At 36.2% G+C, this 20,519-nt stretch overlaps 1 protein-coding gene across 22 annotated transcripts in view; it reads left to right on the top strand.

Moving 5' to 3' along the window:
- ROBO2 (roundabout guidance receptor 2) overlaps nucleotides 1-13,249 on the top strand; it is a 1,652,913-nt gene extending 1,639,664 nt beyond the window's left edge. For 11 of the 22 annotated variants that reach the window (XM_088794266.1, XM_074333417.2, XM_019742003.3 and 8 more), the window contains 4 exons: nucleotides 1,586-1,759; nucleotides 7,958-8,230; nucleotides 10,164-10,364; nucleotides 12,156-12,295. In XM_088794266.1, the coding sequence (XP_088650392.1) occupies nucleotides 1,586-1,759; nucleotides 7,958-8,230; nucleotides 10,164-10,364; nucleotides 12,156-12,157 (650 nt within the window). In that variant the 3' untranslated portion in view covers nucleotides 12,158-12,295. Of the gene's footprint in view, nucleotides 1-1,585; nucleotides 1,760-7,957; nucleotides 8,231-10,163; nucleotides 10,365-12,155 lie in introns of all 22 variants that reach the window. The other 11 variants (XM_088794274.1, XM_019742010.3, XM_019742012.3 and 8 more) reach the window with 4 other exon arrangements.
- Nucleotides 13,250-20,519: the final 7,270 nt, after the last annotated feature.

Below are 20,519 nucleotides of genomic sequence, written 5' to 3'. Positions count from 1 at the left end.
GGTTGTTGAGAATAATAAGGAATAATATAAAAGGCCTATTATGTAATTTTTCATCTATCTAATCATTCCTTGAAAAAATAAATATGGAACTCACTCTAATAATAGATCAGTAATTTGTGATCATTTGTTTTACTGAAACAAAATAACTTTGGCATAATGCATGTTATTATATGACTATGTGTACTTCTTAAATGAATATACAAGAAGATTCTACTATATGAATTAAACTGAGTACCTCACAAGAAAAAAAAATAAATGAAATTCTAAATGCATTTTTGAAATCTTAATACTATTCAGATAGTAAAGAAAAACGATTTTGACCCTTCACTAAACTCTCAGGTTATAAAAATGAGTCCTGGAAATTTTCTTTAATATATATCATCAATATTACCTTTGAGGATGCATTAGGTATCTTCAAATGAAGTAAAAAATATCTCCTAAGCATTGCAGAGGTTTATTTTTCATATAGCATCCGAACTAAAATATGTTGTAATATAAGGGTTATTTGAATTTCCTTGCTTTATAAGGCATTAAGTCAGAAACTTTATGTTGCCTGAGTGCTTTTTGTGGCATAGCTATAAGCAGGGCAGTGAGAAGATATAAAGAAACTAATAAATTAGAAGGAGTAAGTGCATTCCTTGCATGTATTCTAATAGCTAATAAAACATTAAGCAATATCATGTCACACTGACTTAAGAAAATGTAACTACATACAATAATTTTGTATGAAATGAAAACATGCACAAGAGAATATATACATGCACTTAAACCAATCCTCTCTTACCATAATAAACATGATATTAAAATTATAAGATATTGAAAATTTATTAGCTAACCTTTTCCCAGAATAAATGTCCCCGCACAGGTACACTAAGGCAAAAGAACACAGCACATTTCATTTTTCAATGAGAATTTGGAGTCTGCTCAGATACAATATTATTCATCAGAAAATACCTATTGCACTTTGGATATACAAGGGGTTTTAACCTGCTATCTATCCTATACTATGCACTAATGTTATTGAGTTTCTGCTAAAAGAGGTGCAATTCACCGTATGTGTGTATGGGTGGCGAGGTCAAATTAATGCATGTGTCTGAGCAGACCTTTCATGTAAAATTTCAAGTGCAATTACTACAGCGCATTTTTCTGTACTGAAAGAGAGATTGCAGGATTCCAAGGGTGATATTTGATTAAACAAATAAGGCAGTACCCAATTTCAGAAACAGTTTGTTTAATTTTAAGAAGTAAAAGCTGCGTGAATTTGTATATTTCTATGAAAGTATCACTAAGATGATCAAGGTTAAATAAAAATATAACGATGTAATATCAAGTTTTTGGTGGGTGGATTTGTTTTATATTCATGTGTTTGAGTTGTGCCAGTGGGTAGGTGTTGGTTATTAAAAACTGGACAAAATAAATGTAGCAGGACATATTTTTCTGGGGAGATGCACCCGTATTTGATATCTTCAAATGGCATCTCTAGGCAGGTTTATAGGTTAGTATTAGAGCAGAAATACAAAACAGACAGATTCATTGTCTCATAATAACATTGTCTATACCCCCATTCCCTTTGTTTTCTTTGTAGGCAAAGCCTTTACCTCCTCTCAAAGACCTCGACCAACCAGCCCATTTTCTACTGACAGTAATACCAGTGCAGCCCTGAGTCAAAGTCAGAGGCCTAGGCCCACAAAGAAACACAAGGGAGGGCGAATGGACCAACAACCAGCTTTGCCTCATCGAAGGGATGGGATGACAGATGGTAGGTGTCATCCCTTTTCTCTTGTCTCTTCACTGAAGAGATGTGCTATGTGTAATCATTTATTTAGGTTAAAGTAGCTGTGGTAGATTAGGCATTGCCTCATTCTATAACAAGGCAGAAAACCTATCAATATGGTCTTGTTTAAATAAAACACCCTCTTTTTTTTTTTTTTTTTACAAAAATCTGGAATTATTTTCATCCTATCAAGCCCCAAGAAATATATGCCATGCCACTTTTCAATGCTGGTTTTTCTGCCATTCTGGAATTTTCCATTAATGCTTTTTAGTGACTCTTCCCTTTTAAGATTAGGAAAGAAAATATATAGGTAGCATGTGCACTTGCCATGTTCTTGGAACATTTCTACTATTAAATTTAACTATCTTAGATGTTATTTTACTTTTGAAAAACAAAAGCGTGAAGTGATTTGGAATTTAGTAATTTTTGAGTTTTGAGACTTCCAGGGCTTAAAGCATGTTGCAGACCATCTAGTTAATGGGTCAGCAAACTTTTTCTGAAAAGCTAAATAATAAATATTTTTGGCTTCAGCGGGCTGTGCAGTCCTCTGATACTAGTTACCACTGCCATTGTAGCACCAGTGCAGCTATGAAAAAAGTAAATGAATGGGTGTGAATGGTTTCCAATAGAACTTTATTCACAAGACAGGGAGTGGCTGAATTTGTTCAGTGGTGCATAGTTTGCTGAACTATTTTCATCTATTTATGAATACCATCCATCTTTGAGTATTTGCTTAAACACTGCTAGTTTCAGGACACAATCTTATTAGATGTCCTTGTTCAATAATGAGTAGTTCATGAGCTCTACAGAGAGTATCTATTTCCCATATAGTCAACTTAATTTTCATATATTTAAAAATAGGACTAAAATATTTATCCTGAAGATTTATTCTAATGAATCTGGAAGATAATATGTTTAAAATGCCTCGTATAATGTTGGGCCCAAAGGTAAATTTCTTCACCCTTCTCAGCACTCTCCCCTACAAGCACACAAACTTTACCTGGACAGAGTTCTACTACACACCAAAAAGATGATTCTAGCTCAGCTGAACATTAGAACCATCCGGGGAGTTCTTAAAATATATCCCAGAGATTCTGATTTAATTGTTTTGAGCTGAAAAGCAGTATGGGTATTTTTTAAAGCTCCAGGAGTGAATCTAATATGCACGAGGCTTCGAAAAGCTATATGACGAAGTCCTTAGCACTCACCTCAGTCTCTTAGGCTTATCGTTATAGGACAGAATGAGGCTTAATTGAAAAACAAGTATTTGTTCTTTATTACTTTTTGGTGGGGGAAGGGGTGTCTGTGTCTGGCAACCATTTGCATGCTTTCTTTTGTCATCTTAGAACATTAAGAAGACTTTAAAGCCAAACATAACTTGTTCTAAAACCTTTCAGGTTTGCTTGCCTTCCCTGCTTACTTTGTTTTCATGGGAAAGTGTGTCTGTGGAATATGAGGGTAAGGGTACAATTGAGAGTTTGATTTTTCTATAGATGGATCTCCTGTGGTGAGCAAAACGCTCACCCCTGCCTTTTTGCCTCAGGTGTTCTGAAGATGAGTTGAGTATTTAAAGCCCCCAATAGTGTTGATCTCAGTCCCTCTAAACAAAAAGGATTACTCTCACTGCTATGCTAGTTGTAAACCTCAGAATTACTTATTTGTGTAATTTTCCTGATATGAATGTCATGGAAAGAGAAAAAAAAATCCAAGTATATGTTTCTCTGTGGCTTTTCTGAATTCTTGGAAGATCATATCTAGAATATGTGGAAGATTTCATGTGTAAATCGACAAATAGAGAGCTGTCTTCATCCTGGAACACTTTTCTTGCAAACTTCTTTAGGATGCCTGGTTAAAACAAACTGCCTCCTGGTTAAAGCATGACCACTATATTGCTTAGCTTTCTACAGAACAAGTAGCTTCCTATCTTTTCAGATTTGCCAGCATTCCAAAAAGTGGTAATGGATTATGTGTTATGAGTGGATACATTTTAGAAGTCGTGATACTGCAAAGGAAATTTTGGTTCACGTGTCTTCCCAAGTGTTTGATCCAAAGACGTTTTAGTTATAATACAAAGACATTTATTGTGTATAGCGCTCTGCAGATTATCCATAAGGATATTCGTATTTTACCTCAAGCGCATTGGTCATAGCGTCTCTATGGTATGACTCCATGCATCAGTAACAAGTTTATATTTGTATATAAAATCAAACTGTTCTTTTTGGGGAAGTTGCTCTTTAGTAGCACTTAGTGTATAGACATTTTATACTAAGACTTGTGCATTATAGATTTTACAATAGTGTTTTATGAGTATATTAATTAGGGTAATTAGTACTAGCTGCTATACCAAACAACTTCTCTCCCTCAGTGGCTTAGCACATAAGAGTTTGTTTCTCATAGACACAATGATTTATAAAGGTCAGATGGCTCTCCTCTAAGTAGTAATGTAAGGATGTATGCTTCTTCAATATTGGGACACCATTATTTTCAATATGGGATTTTCATGGTTTGTGAGTGAGGAGAAGACAGAACATGGGTTATTCACTTGAGAGGTTCTGTGGTCAGGCCTGCAAGGGACACATGTCAATTCTCTTATTTCTTTGGCAAGATCTTTGTCACATGGCATCAAATTAACTATTGGAGTGGGAAAGTAATCCTTGATTATGTCCAATAAGAGGAATTAGGATTGGTGGGAAATGTCAGTCACCAAAGGCTATGCAAAAACTCACACATGTTAAGGAATGCTCTTCTTCCCTGGATAAAGTCTCTCCTAAGCAGGTATTGCTCAGTCCAAATCTTCTATTCTATTTGCATAAGCCAAGGAATACCCCATAAAGCCAATATAGTGACCAATGCTGAACAAAGAAGGCAAAGAAAGTAGTTCTCTATTCATCACTGTTTTTTCCCCTAGATTATCTTATTCCAGCCAGTCCTCCCCTCATTCCTAATATCCTACTCAGTAAGGGGTTCATTCCCTGCTCTGCCACAGACTACCTTTGACCATTGCACAAATGTCTTTATTAATCTATTCATTCAAATACTTAGTAGTCATGCACCAAATGACAGTCAATGGGAATCAAACAGACAAAATGCCCTGACCTCCTAGAGCTTACATTCTAGTGAGGGGAGATAGATAAAGAGCAACACAAATATATCAGTGGAAATTAAAAGTATGTAAGATGGTAGTAAGTGTCATGGAGAAAAAAAAATATCAGAAGAAAGTTGAGAAATATAAGGGTGGAGGGAGAATTTTTTTTTTTTTTTAATGGAGTCCTCAGGGAAGGCCTTACCAAGAATATGACATTTGAGAAAAGACTGGAAGATTATAAGGGAAAGAGCAATGGTGATATCTGAGGAAAAGTAATTCCAGGAAATGAAAACAGCAAGTGGAAGTCTGAAATGTATTTGATGAAAAGCAAGAGGAGCAGTGTGACTGAAGCAGAGAGGGCAACAAAATAGAATATGAAGTCAGACACATAAACAAGGGCCAGAGTTTGTAGGATCGCTAAGCTTCCATAAGTACATTAGCTCTTACTTTGAATAGGAAACCACTGGAGGTGCACGCATGCATACACATGCTTGTACCCATGTATGTTTAAGGCAGTGGAGTGACGTGATCTTACTTTTGCTTTTATGAAAGAGTCACTCTAGCTGCTATGTCAAGGTAGACTGAATGTGCTTCTGTGTGGAATCACAGAAACCACATAGGCGGGTGTAGGGGTCATACAGGGACTAGATGCTGTGGGTCGTACCAAGGTAGAATCAGTGGCAGCAATGAGAAAGTTTGAATTCTGGGGATAGTTTGGAGGTAGAGCCCACAGGATTGGTTCATGAAATTAGTATAGGCTGTAAAGCAGGGAAGTCAAAGATTGCACCAAAGTTTTGGGAAACTTAGGGAAAGAAACTTCTACTCATTGAGATGAGGAACACTAGAGAGGAAGCATATTCTGTATAGGAGGACTTAGAACTCAGGTTTGATATGGGAAAGTTGAGAGACCTTCTAAGCATGTAAGTCAAACTATTCAGTGTGGATTTGGCTATATGAGTTTGGAGTTCATGGGAAGAGAGATCCAGGTTGGAGATATTTATATCACTGGGCTTCTGTGTGCCTGACAATAGCAAATCCTCAGTAGGTCAGTAAGAGACCCTTTAGTGAATTGATTTAAAATGAATCAACATAGAAATGAATAATAAATTGAATTTAAGTAAACATATTTGATTACATACTTTTATTTTTTCCACAGCCATTCTTGATATCATCTTTTTTTTCCAATTTGTTTATTTCAATGTACATGCAATGTTCTTTCTTTTTAGGGTATACAAACTCCAAGGATGTTACTTAATTATGTAGCTGTATAATTTCAGGTTAAATTAAATAGTAATCAGAATTTTAGCTAGCATGTATGAGCAGATGCCATTTTGGCCATCTTAAAAATTAAGCCGCTTTGATGGAGGATAAAAATCAATGATAAGATATGTTATTTTGGAAGAAATTACAATAATTTCTCTCCTACTGGCAGTCTTAAATCCAATAATTCAAATGAAATAATTAATTTGCATTTGTAATACTATATACTGAAGGAAATCGGTATTGAATACAAAGGAAACACCTAACTCATTTGTGGATTATTCAACAAACGGATATCTCAATATTGGATTAGTTCTTCATTTTGAAAGAAAGATTCCAAATGCAACTTGATTCTCCCAGACAGAAACCCTGTCCCCTTCATTAATTAGTAATTCATAATCTAAGAAGAAACCATATATAAAAACTAGGATTGCTGCTCCAATGTGGGAACTCCTTGAGCAGATGCTGAGGAGACCATGCAGTGGAGGACAATATCATTTTACTCATAAAGAGAGTATAAAATGTCTTGAAGTGTTTAAAAGGAGCAACTTAACCTTCCTTAAAGAAGCTACTTTTTGTACAAAAATTTATACTTTCCCTTTTAAATTTTACAAGCAATATTATTAGAAATGAGCACAATTACAAAAAATGGCATAGGAAATAATTTCTTAAATTATAAACTATATCCTCTATAATAAAATAAATATGTATATTATATATATTTGGTCTTTATGAACACATAATATAATTACTGATACTCTAAGCATAAGCAAAGACATTGTCAATAGCATGCCAGTAAAAAATAAAAGAAAATAATCCAAAAGAATGTTTAGACTATCTAGAAGATTTCAAAATATTCACCAATTTCAGAACTAATATAGTAATATAAATCATATAAGAGAACTAGTATAACACCTAAAGAAATACGAAAAAAGAGACTATGATTTCTCAGTTAAAGACATTAAAAATATAAAGGTATCACAATCTGAAGAGCTAATACAAGGAAAATGAAAAATTACCAGAGTCATTGAACTTTTAGTTTTTTCATATCTAATATTTAAAGAGCTTTTCTGAAAAATTATCTATTCCACTACATCTCAAATGTTCATGATGCATTGTCTGCTCTAATACCATGAAGCATATTCTATCTGTACTGTGAAAATTGGTTATTACCTATTAAAATTAATACTTTGGAAGATTATAATATATTAGTTGTAACTCATTAGCTAACTCATGAAACGAACAGCCAGCATTGGTTGTCAGGCAAAATGTTAATTGCATTTCATAAATGTTAGCTTAACCTTTTGACTGTTGCTAAATGTGCCACATACGTGGGTAAAGGCAGTCATATGTTGCATATGATACAGCATATAGTTCTTAATTTCCCGAGGGCAACATTTCCTATGGAGATTAGCGGGACAGCTTTTACTCTTCCCAGAGAGACTTTTATTAGCACAGCTGCAAGAATTTCTAGTCATTTTGTGTCATAGTATTTCTACAATGGGGAGGTGGATTTAGACAATGGATTCAATATGGAGAAACTATCAACTTCCTTTTACACCTTGAATATTAGCCTCAATGTGCTATTGAAAACACTTTCATATACAACGGTTGAATAAAATCAGTTTATTTTATTTCAAAGAAACTGTGATCAAAACATAACAACGAGATCAGTAATATACATTTTGGATATAAATAACTGGCCTTTTTGTCCCCAAAATTTCTTTTGTGTGGGTAATACCTTTAGGAGGGCAAGAGTTTTCTTCTTCATCTTGAACTAAAACCTGTATTTTTAATTAAATTTTAGTCCAATTCTAAACATTATTCACAATTTTTAGATCTTCCACCACCACCAGACCCCCCTCCAGGTCAGGGTTTAAGGCAGCAAATAGGCCCGAGCCAGCATGCTGGTAACGTGGAAAACTCAACAGAGAGAAAAGGGAGCTCTCTGGAGAGACAACAGGCATCCAGCTTAGAAGACACAAAGAGCTCACTGGAGTGTCCAGCTAGAACGTCCCTAGAGTGGCAGCGACAAACCCAGGAATGGATTAACTCCACAGAACGCCAAGAAGATATACGGAAAGCCCTACACAAACAAGGTGTCGGACCAGGTGTGTTCTGCACAGTCCCAAGAAAGTGTGGACTTTTACCGTTTTGTTTTTTTTTTTTTCTTTTTTTCTACCAGGTATTTTAGAAATGGCATTTGTTAAGGGCATCTGAAACACATTTGCCTCGAATCCTTAATTGAAGTTTGAATTCCACAGAGGAGCTCACCAGCACGTCCCTTCAGGCACATCCCACTGGGGATTGTTCCTCACATTAATCTCTGCAGAGGACCTTTGAGCCCAGAGACCCACAAGCGCCATCTGTATAGTGCTCAGGAGACAATTTGATTTTTTTGCTTTTAATGTTTATACTACTTTCAAGGACACAAAATTTTATCTTTAGTGTCAGTTTCAACTCTATCTTCAACTAGTTTGTTCCTTTTGACTAAAGTAACTAGTCATTTTGAAAGGAAGACCCACTTCAGTCAAATAGTGGGGTTAATTGTAATAACAAAGTTACAAAAAAATGCCCAGTTATAGAATCTTCATGTTAGAAAAGGTTAATCTGGGTCAACACTTACTCTAACTGATTTAATTTAGTTGATTGTTAGCAATTCAATGGGGAATGTTCTTGTTTATAAATCAAGTTTCCTGGAAATGTCACAAAATACAAGTCATGGTTTGTGTTTGGAATTTTTTTGGGGGGTTTTTTGGGGAGAGGGTGTTAAACCTGTTATAGAAATGCATTTTCTGGAACATCTCTTCTTATGTCAGGATTCAATGAGTATTAACACACACACACACGCACACACACACACACACACACACACATACATACACACATTCCTCACACATACACATGATACATTTCAAAGAGTTTCCTTATACATTCATTTATTCATTTGGACTGAATATTTTCTAGATGTTGCTTCTACCCATGCATTTTCAGTAATTATATTTTGTCACAACTTGGTGCTTAAGGTTTCAGAAAATATAACTTACACAAGGGCCAAAAGATAATAATTTTAATATCTAGGTTCAGTGAAACTTTTTAAGAACGTTGCATCATTCAGACTGTGAGATAAGAATCATGTTATCGTTGTCATTAAAGATTATCTAAGGAAAGAAATACGAAATTCAGTCAGCATGGTTTTAGTCATTTAACCACAGTAGTAATGGCACCTACCTAGAAAGAAAAAATAAAAAATAAAAATAAAAAACAGAGAGGGGAGGGGTGTGGGAGAGGGATAAAGGGCCAGAAGGAAGGAGTGAAGAGCGGCAAGCAGGGAAAGAAAGGTGAAAAAGGAAGACAGAAAGAAAAATATTTCAAAGTATTAAGTATTTAGTAATGCAAATCATAAGTTATTTGTAGCGAGATGGTATATAGAAAGAATATTGATACATTCGATATTAAAATGTATGAGTTTCTTTTTTCTATTAAAAAAGAACACAACCTTTCAAATTATATATTTCTAGCCCAAGAAATAACCGAAATTTAAGAAGCTTATTTTAATAACATATATATATATATTTTTATATATTTCTTTATCTGAATTGAGAAAATGTTCCCATAATTGAAAATCAAAACCATGTTTCTTCAATCTTTATAGAAAAATTAAATTGGTGCCTCATTGAACTCCAGAAATTATTCTCCTAAATGCTTTGTTACACAATATGGTTTGTTGTATGCAGATCTCTTTTAAAATAAATTTAAATTTTGCAAATGTTATGTAACATTGTATACTTATCCCAAGGTCTCTTTTAATTTAATCCTAATTTAGTCCTAGTTTCAGTTCCTATTGTAGGAAATGTTGCTTGCATGTGGAAATTCCTTTAATATCTGGGACTTATTAAACCTCATATTTTTAACATTCTTAAGGAGCAAAATGGTCAAATAGTTTACCTTGAGCTAAATATTAAAGTTAAGTTTGTTTTGCCAACATGTTGCTGTTAAACTTAGCCCTTTGTGTGTTTTTCGCTTTTTGTTTCTTTTCCCCAGAGGAGACCTTGGTTCCCTACAGCAAGCCCAGTTTCCCGTCCCCAGGAGGTCACAGCTCATCAGGAACAGCTTCTTCTAAAGGATCCACTGGACCTAGGAAAGCCGAGGCGTTGAGGGGGGGCCACCAGCGCAATGCCAGTGACCTTCTTGACGTAGGATATATGGGCTCAAATAGTCAAGGACAGTTTACAGGTGAATTATGTAAGTGCTTTAGGACATTTAAAAGGCTACGGTGATTCAGAAAGAATATTAGGTAAATAATATAGGGGAGGAAAACGTTATCCTCAACCCTTTTAGGCTAGGTCTGAAATTCAACTGATAAGATAGATTAACAGGAAAAAGAAACATATACATTTTCTTGAATTTTTGCATGTACATGGGAGCCATCACAAGAGGATGAGGACCCAAAGAAGCGACCAGAGGAGGAAGCTTTTCTACCTTTTAGACAAAGAAACAATAAATCTGTGAAGAATATACAAAACAGAGGGGTCTGGGCTAGAGGCAGGAAATGGTGAACAAGTAACTAGCAAGATAAGGGTTAGTTTCACCAGGTTTGTTTATACAGATGACTCAGCCCGAAATTCCCAGGCTCTCCTGATGAGAATGTCTTCTTGCCTCCTGGTACAGGGAGGGAAGCTTTCACATGGGAGTTTTAGGACCTGTTTCAGGGAAGAGGTGTGAAGGGGCGAGGTCAAAATGACCTTCCTGCTCGTGCTATTTCCTCAGAGTCCTTCAGCTTAAGATATGCAATACATCAAGGCGCCATATTTTGGGGTAGCATGTTGGGAACCCCATCAATAACATCGCCATAATAAACAAATCTCAGAATAGTAGAATATTTGTTCTACTGACAAAAAAAAAAAAAAAAAGCAGTTATGATTTTCAGCAGGTTTGGTCATAACTTTGACCATGGCTATTTATCCTAGTCAATTAAATAAACATTTCTGCTATTTCAAGTTGACTTATACGATAACAATAAAAATGTTTTAATTTAGGCCCTTAATCTGAATACTTACAAGTTAATTAAATACAATCCACTTGGTAGTTTGTGTGTGTGTGTATGTGATTTTAACTGAGTACAATAAAGAAAGGGAAGCATATTGACTCTTCCATAATTTTAAAGAAATTTTTTAGGAATTACTTATTTTTCAATTTGGGGAATTAACCTTGAAAAGATGATCTTTGATTTTAATTTGTAATATTTTGATTATTATAACATATCTTAGAAATAAATTTCTTTTTAAATAAAGAATTGGCATTGGTACTTAGATAACTAATGTATTTTCTAAATATGAAATAATAGAAAAAGATAGGATGTCACAGTAAAAAGCATGGAACTCATGTTCATTTTATCAGGAAAGTTAACAATTTTGCTGTTCAATGTCAGAATTATAGTTGCTGAATATTTTCAACTGTTTCTTTGAATACAGTCCAAAAACACTGCTAAGGAGCAACACTGGGTTCCAATCTTTTCCACCGCTTATTGGTTATAGGAGAAGAGAAAATAAACTACTTCTCTAATCTTTTCTCCTTACATAAAAAATGGCATTACTGTTATGCTCCCATTGCAGACTGGGGGATGCCATGAGATAATGAAAAGTAAAAGTACTTTCAAAACTGTAAAGTTCTTTATTGGTAGGAGTTATTATTGTTGTCTATTACTAATCAAATTATTATTAAGATATGTTCATTCAATTCATGTTTATCTGGATTTTTCCTTAACTTTTATTTTAGAATAATTATGGACACATCGAAGTGCAAAAATAGCTCTACTTGGATTTTAAATCTCCAAATTCTACAAGTGTTTCTTTGTTCCCCTCTTCCTATCTCATTCAAGTAAACTTGCTTAAATTCACAAACTCACTGAATCTGTTTGATGACGGTATCTTTGTTTATTATCTGTTGATTTGGTTTTCATTTATGCTGGTCAGGATAAAAGAATACGTAAATTAAATGCAAACTTAACTCTGATTTGTTCTTTTCTCTGTACAGAGTAACTGAGGGGAGACATGCAAAGCTGCTCTGAAGGACCATCAGGTCTGAACTCATGGAAGTGATGACACTAAACAGTGCAATGAACAATTTCTTTATTTATGTACTATTAGAAGAACTGTAAATGCAATGTAAAGACACACAGCCACACATATCCCACAGATATTTTACTTGTGTTCTTCTCTTACGTACACCACCCACCTTAACTCTTTCTTGTCAGGAGTATATAAAAAGAAAGAAAACAAAGCTCGCCCTCCAGGAAGAAAAGGATTTTCCTCTGTATATAATTTCTTTTGTGCATTGCTATGCAAGCTCACTCTTTTTAGCTCTGTTCATATTATTGTCTGTTCTTATTGGTCTGTTGTACTATATGTGAATTAATAGGCTGTGGTGCCATATATTAACTTTTAATTGTGTAACTTTTATGTTTAAATTTTGCACTGCAATTTTCTTTGGTGATAAGCACAAATCTCTACTCCTCGTGACATGAAGAAAAAGACTGAATGTGAAGGGAGTTTCTGTACTGTAAGCTAGGTTGGGTATTGCTGGTTGTAACGAATCATGTTAGATGGTTTTGGTTGGGGTGTAGAAATAGGAAGATGCGAAGGAACAGTGGTGTTGGCAAAGTCTTCTTTGAACACCAGGGACTGAGTCAATTAAAAAAGCAGAAAGGTGGTTTTTGCTATTGACAAAAACAGGGGTCAAAAGAAGGAAGTTTAAGTCTTAAGACTGCGTAGGCATTAAAATATACAGGTAGCAAAGATGTATTAAACTTGCTTAAACCAATAAAAAGGAAAGGAAAGTTATATTTCGAATTAACTTTACCTGTCGTTGTAATTGACCCATCTGAGAATTACAACAAGCAAAAGGAAATGAAGGTGTTTCACAAGAGCTGCATTTATATTACAGTTTTTTAAAAGAGCATTTTCTGAATTACCATAATTAACCTCTCCAACTCATTAAGCCAGAATATAATATGATGTTCCCCAAGGAAACAAACCAAATGAACTCTAGAGTATCCAGCAAATAGTTAAAGAGGCAATTTATTATTAGGACATACTCGGGCTGCTTCCAAATAAAACACTCTATTGCAATATCTTGTTTCATCTTTCTGATACATGTACAGTACATGCTAGAGGAGAGAGCCGCATCACTTCCATTCTTGACTTTTAAAAAATAATGCAGTTTATATACAACTTTGTGTTTCATTTGATTAAGAAGTGAAGTTTATGCCACCAAATGTATAGCCAAATCGTTAAGTGCTTAAAAAGCAGTGCTCAGAGTATGTTCATTTCACAGTCAGTAGATTTATTGGAATAAATATTTTACGGTATATTCTCAGAAATTGGCTACCGACTAAAATATGTTTGACCCATTTTGAATGAGTACATTGAAAGAAAAATTGAAAAGGAGAAAAATGCATGTTTATACACTTTTTAAATAAAACCAAACCTCATAAGTGGACATTAATAACAGTGTCCTGCCTCATTTGTTTTCACGACTTTGAGAACAAGAAGTTCCTGAACAACAGCCATACATGGTCAAAGTGAATATGACCTTGACATATACGTTAGCTACTGTACATGTGCAATCAGTCGAGTAGAAGAGAACTCTCCTGAAATTTCCACTTGTGGCATTTTCCCATGTGCTGCCTACACAGGTGTAAATTCTATTTCTAGTTTTACTTTCTCATGTTTTTCCTAAGATGTGTTCAGTAGTTGGTAGTGTAAAACATATCGAATGTAATGATAAGGATCAATTTTAAAATATGGGACCCATTTGAATGACAGATCATCCTTTGTGCATTTCTGGCTCAGTCACCAATTGTATGTCATTACAGCAATGGCAAGACTGAATGTTTCCATCTTTTTTATTTCCTGAGACTGCATCAACACAGGCAAGGGTAGAGATACATAACGTCTTTTATTGGCCCCAGCATATTCTTGGTGCCATGTAGTTTATTTTTTCACTGAGGAGAAAAAGAATTCTGAGATACACATGTTAAACACTTTATCACCTTTCTCCCAGAAGCATCTGAATTTTAGTGCAGTTTGATTTCTCCAGAAAAAAAGAGACTGGAGAAGATGAGGAGTTTCTGGTATGAATGAGTACATACTTTGCAACTACAGGATGTGAGGAATTTAAATTTTTATTTATGCAGTTCCCTACTTCACCTTTTTATGTTTGAAAGCAAACTAAGTTTTGTTCATTTGTATTTCTTCTTAACATTCCTCTATAACCCAATATTCTAAAACTTTAGTTCATTACACATATTACACACAGCCTTTGACCCCTAGTAACTGGCAGGTGTATGTGACTAATAAGCCATGACTTCAAAAACAGAGTGTGTGTATGCAGGTGACTTCTGAAATAATGGCGGACAGGCATCATACCTTTCTAATTCTCTCCAGTGCATAAAATTAGCTCTTGTGGTTAGATTATGTCAGTGCAGACCTTACTTTCTTAGAGTGTTCTTTTAGAGTAGTCCACGTTCCCTGTTAAATCTAGTTTTAAATAAATTGGTTGGTCAAATCTTGCAAAATACCATCCTCAAATAGTTACAAAGCAAGATTAAAAGCCGTGGCTATCCAGATTAATTCAGGAACACTATCAAAAAATCAAAAACCTCTGTCAACTCCTTATAAGTCCAAATATCATTAGAAGAATGCAAACATGTATGAGAACTACTACAATTTTTTTATTTTGTAGCCAATTAAATGACTGGTGAGAAACTCACTGAGCTCACCCTTCTGCAGGTCTAAGCAGAGGCCCACATCGGCTGTCAATAGGAACTCTGGGAGGGAGAGAACATCATCTTACTTTGCACTCCCAGGCAATGCTGCTGTGCAGTTCTGCGCTGTACAAGCACAGCCTCATTCCTAACCTGCAAAGTCTCCCCGAGGGAACTAGCCGAATCCACGTCCCAAGTCACGCATGCATCAACGTAGGCAGGCAGAGTCCAGCTACCCCTTCTCCAAATCTATTACGTAACATTTCTAAAGTAAGATGGGGGAGTACAGGGGCATGAAACAATGGGTTTCTTCCCGAGGTTTGAATCCAGTTCAAGCGACAATATACGAAAACCAAGGCCAACACATGACGTATCATACAACCAAAGGAAGAAAAACCATTGCAAGTTGACTTGCTTTAGGTAACGAAACAGATAAAATGGTGTTCTATGTCGTAGTTTAATGCTCTGATTACTTAAATATATTTTCAATGGAATTTGAGTTGAAAGTTTGCATGAGCCTGATAGAACACCCCACAAATTCCTATTCAACTGATTTATGTAATTGTCCATTGACAACATAATTATAACAACACCAATGAGCTCGAAACTGGTTTATTTTCTCCACTGGAAAGTGATTGTATGTCAGTATTAAAGATATGCAGAACCATGACATTCATTCATTTGTTCATCTGCTTCTGTATATTGTACTTATAGAATTACATGACAAGAATTAGTGTAAAGCAATATGTCTTACCACATGATCTTACAGGTGAAGTTACTTTTATTTTGCTTCTCTACTATGTGTACTTCAAATGAAACACCATACATTTTATTAAATGAAGTTCAATTACTAATTTATCTTATAATTTTCAAAAGCATTTATTGTGACTTTAACGTGTTGCAAGATAAAGGGATTTTGTGGCCGTGGATAGACTTTTTTATACTTTGTTTTATAGATGGATCCTTTTTAAACTGTAGTTTGTTTAAGTCACCAAACAGCGTCCAAAATCTTAATGTGTTTCATTTGATGTTGTTAGATCAGAAAAGAAATTGGCGTGACATTGATTAATAGTATTGTCAAAGAATTGTGTATTGTGTACTCACTGGGAAAAAAATAAAATATATTCACATTTCAAATTGTAGAAAAGCCATTTATGTAAAACAAACTTGTTCGTAGACAAATCATAAACAGACCATTCTTTCACTTTTACAACTCTACATTAATATTTTGTGACCAAATGCATAATCTCCTTTTCTCATTCGCTTATGGGTTGGGCAGTGATAAATAGAAATTGGCATCGATTTAAAGTAGTAACTAAAAGACACCAATGAAAAATGAAAACATTTCAACTTAAAGATTTCACTCCACTTTCCAGATCTGACCCAATAAAGACCTTCAGATAGATAGAATAAAAACTTCTTGTCTACAAAATTACTTACTAATTACACACACACACACACACACACACACATACACACACACACACACGTGCGCACGCAGACACACACAGAGGGTGCTCAAAAATGTATACACATTTTAAAAAAGGAAAAAACTTCGTTAAAACTGTAATACTCAATATATACTGATAACAAAAGATGAATACAAATCATGTTTGACTTCTGCAGTTACAGGAGGTGCTCAGAGTGGTTACCATCAGCGTCCAGACACTTCTGATTATGGCGAACTACTTCTTGAGCAACGCTGACCAAAGTGTCCACTTGCATACATTTTTTTTGAGACCCCCAGTATATATATGTATGAGAATTGGAAGAAAGTTGTTATTACTTAATTGCTTTAGAATAGCTAATGGTAACTTTTTTTTAAGATGATGAATATGTTGAAAAGTTATCTTAGGAAATGAGTAGAAAAGAAAAATTCCCTTTTTATACTCCACAAATATTTCATTCTTTTTTACTGTTAAGTACAGTTATAAGATGAGATTTTCTCTAAAACATAATGAATTTATGTGTTTTTAAATTTTTATTGTTCTTTTCATTTTTTAAAGATTTTTATTAAAAATATAGTTAGTATAGAATATTATATTAGTTTTAGGTGTACCTGATAGTTATTCAACGTTTATATACCTCAAGAAGTGATCACTATGATAAGTCCAGCCACCACCTGACACTGTACCGCACTATCACAATATTACTGATAATATTCCCTAGGCTGTACATCACATCCCATAACTTATTTGTTTTATACCTGGAAATCTGGACAACTTATTGCCCTTCACCTTCCCCCCCTTTTTAATTTTTCAGTTACAGTTGGCAGTCAATATTATTTTATATTAATTTCAGGTGTACAACATAGTGGTGAGCCATTTATATAATTTAAGAAGAGCTAAACTTGGCTAATCTAGTACCACCCACCTGGCACTATAAATAGCTACTGCCATATTATTGATCATATTCCCTATTTACTTTACATCCCCGTGACTGTTTTGTAACTACCAATCTGTATCTCTTAATGCCTTCACCTTTTTCACCCTACCCCCAATCTCCTCCCATCTATCTATCACCCCAACAAATCTAATACCCATCTGACACCGTACATAGTTATTACAATATTATTGACTATATTCCTTATGCTGTACCCTACATCCCCATAACTATTGTGTAACAATGAATTTGTACTTCTTAATCCCTGCCCCTTTTTTACTGACCCCTTCTCATCTGGCAACCATCAATATGTTCTCCGTATCTATGAATTTGTTTCTGTTTTGTTTGTTTATATTGTTCTTTAGATTCCACAGATAAGTGGAATCACATCACAACTGTCTTTCTCTGTCTGACATACTCCACTCAGCAAAACACCCTCCAAATCCATCCATGCCGCAGGTGGCAAGAACCCATTCCCTTCCATGGCTGAGCAATATTCCATTGTATATATGTACCACCTCCTTTTTATCTATTCATCCATCAGTGGACACCTAGGCTGTTTCCACATCTTGGCCATTGTAAACAATGCTGCAATGAACATATGGATGAGCACGTCCCTTGAAGTAATGCTTCGGGTTTATTTGGATAAATACCCAGTAGTGGGATTACTGGGTCCTTTGTCTCTTGTTATAGTCTCTGTTTTAAAGTCTGTTTTGTCTAACTATTGCCATCCCAGCTTTTGTTTGTTTGTTTGTTTCTATTTTCATGAAATATTTTTTCCATCCCTTTATTTTCAGTCTGCGTGTGTCTTTCAATCTGAAGTGACTCTCTGGTAGGCAGCATATATAAGTGTCTTGTTTTCTTATCTATTCAGCCACCCAATGTTTTTGAGTGGAGCATTTAATGTATTTACATTGAAACTAATTGTTGATAGATATGTAGCTCTTGTCATTTTATGTTTATATTTCTTATATATTTCTTTCCATCTTAAAGAAGTCCCTCTTACATTCCTTGTAATACTGGTCTGGTGGTAGTAAACTCCTTTAGCTTTTCCTTGTCTGGGAAGCTCTTTATCTGTCCTTAGATTTTAAATGGTAGCCTTGCTGGGGAAGTGCCCTTGGTTGTAGGTCCTTATTTTTCATCACTTTGAGTATTTTGTGTCATTCCCTTCGAACCTGAAAAGATTCTGTTGAGAAATCAGCTGGCAGTCATATGGGAGCTCCCTTGTAGGTAACTAACTGCTTTTCTCCTGCTGCTTTTAGGTTTCTCTTTTTGTCTTTAACCTTTGCCATTTTAATTGTAATGTGTCTTGGTGTGGGTGTGTTTAAGTTCATCATTTTGGGGGCTCTCTGTGCTTCCCGGACGTGTATTCCTATTTCACCAGGTTAGGAAAGTTTTCAGTCATTATTTCTCCAAATATGTTCTCAATCCTTTGCTTTCTCTACTCTCCTTCCGATACCCCTGTGATGTAAATGTTGTTATGCTTGATGTTGTCCCAGAAGTCTCTTAAACTATCCTTATTTTTACGGATTTTTTTCTTTTTGCTATTCTGATTGGGGGTTTTCTGCTATGTTGTCTTCCAAATCGCTGATTCGATCCTCTACTTTATCTAGCTTACTAGTGATTCTCTCTAGTGCATTCTTTATTTCGGTTATATATTTTTCATCTCTGACTTGTTCTATTTTGTGATTTCTATGTCCTTCCTTATGCTTGCTATCTCCTTGTTGAAGTTCTCACTAAGTTCCTTGAGCATCCTTATAACCAGTGTTTTGAACTCTGTGTCTAGTAGATTTCTAGCCTTCATTTTGCTTTGTTCTTCTTCTGGAGTTTTCTCTTTCATTGGAATGTATTTCTTTGTTTCCTCATTTTGGCTGCCTCTCTGTGTTTGTTTCTGTGTGTTAGGTAGAGCTGCTATGTCTCGCAATCTTGCTGGGTGGCCTTATGTAGTAGTGGTTCTGTTTTGCCCAGTGACACAGTCTCCCTCTGAGCCAGGTGTCCCACAATTGTCTTTGTGTGGGTTGTATGTGCCCTCCTGTTATAGTTGACCCTTGGTTGCTGTTGGCACATCAATGGATGGTATTGACCCTCAGGCTGACTGGCTGTGGGGTTTGGCCACATCCACAAATAATGGGCTGCTGTGCAGCTGGCATATCCCATGGAGAGGGATTCACCTGAGCAGGCTCTGGTTCCTGTTGAGACTACCTTTTAGTTGTGGCACTTGTGAGGCTAATTGGGTGGTGCTCTGCTGTGGTCTGAAGCCAACCCCTAGGTATGCAGTTCTGGGGCCTCTTTGGAGGTGCTGTCATTTAGGCCCAGTTCACCCACTGCTTGTGATTGGCTGGGGAATACCTGGTAGGGGCTACAAAATGACCCATGGTTGGTTGCTGCCTGTGCTGTACCTGGAGGCACATAGGAGAGGCCATGCTGTGAACCAGGGACGGCTGCCACCAGTATGATGTCTGGGGTGGCTCCCTTAAAAGCCAGGACAGTCCGACACCTGCTGCTACCTTCTGACTTTCTTAAGGTTCAGCCACTGATAAAATCTCCTACAGTACACAGGTTGGGTGAGGCAGGGTCCCAGCTGAGTCAGTAAGGTGGAGCAGAGGAGTTCACCAGGCCAATCAGATTCAGGTTTGCCCTGTGGGGCCGGGCTCAACACAGGAAACATGGCGCCCACCTGCCGGCTGCATTGGAGAAGGGTCCTACATAGGGAAAATGGGGACCATCCCTCCAGTCTTTGTTCTGAAGCTACACAACCCAGTCTCTCCCTATATGTCTCCAATGCCCTCTGCCGGAGCCCAAGGTAAGTGTCTGTGCGCGAGTGAATCTGTGAGTGGGCCTTTAAAGAGGATGTCTGGGTTTCCCACAGCCGTCCATCCCACCCAGAAGGTCGGAATTCCCACTGTTTTTCACAGCCAGAAGGTGTGGGGAGCGCCTCTTCCTGGCACCAGTACTCTGGGCTGGGGAGCCTGGTGTGGGGGGCTGGGGTCCCTTGTTCCTTTGTGGGGAACCTCTGTGGCTGAGATATTGCTCCTGACTTTCAACCACCACACTTGGGAGTGAGACCAGACCGTTTTGCGTTTCTGCCCCTCCTACCAGTTTCGACGTTCAATGTGGCTTCTTCTTTATGTCCTTAGTTATAAAACTTCTGTTCAGCGAGACTTCAGATGGTTCTCCACGTAGATTGTTCTATAATTTTGTTGTAACTTTGATGTGTTCATGGAATGAGGCAAGCACAGTGTTTATCTACT

This window comes from Rhinolophus sinicus, chromosome 17 (genome assembly GCF_057876585.1).
Source record: "Rhinolophus sinicus isolate RSI-liver-muscle chromosome 17, RSI-T2T, whole genome shotgun sequence".
Lineage (NCBI taxonomy): Eukaryota > Metazoa > Chordata > Mammalia > Chiroptera > Rhinolophidae > Rhinolophus > Rhinolophus sinicus.
Note: the sequence above shows the minus strand (reverse complement) of the source record. Positions and strands in the feature narration are given on the sequence as shown.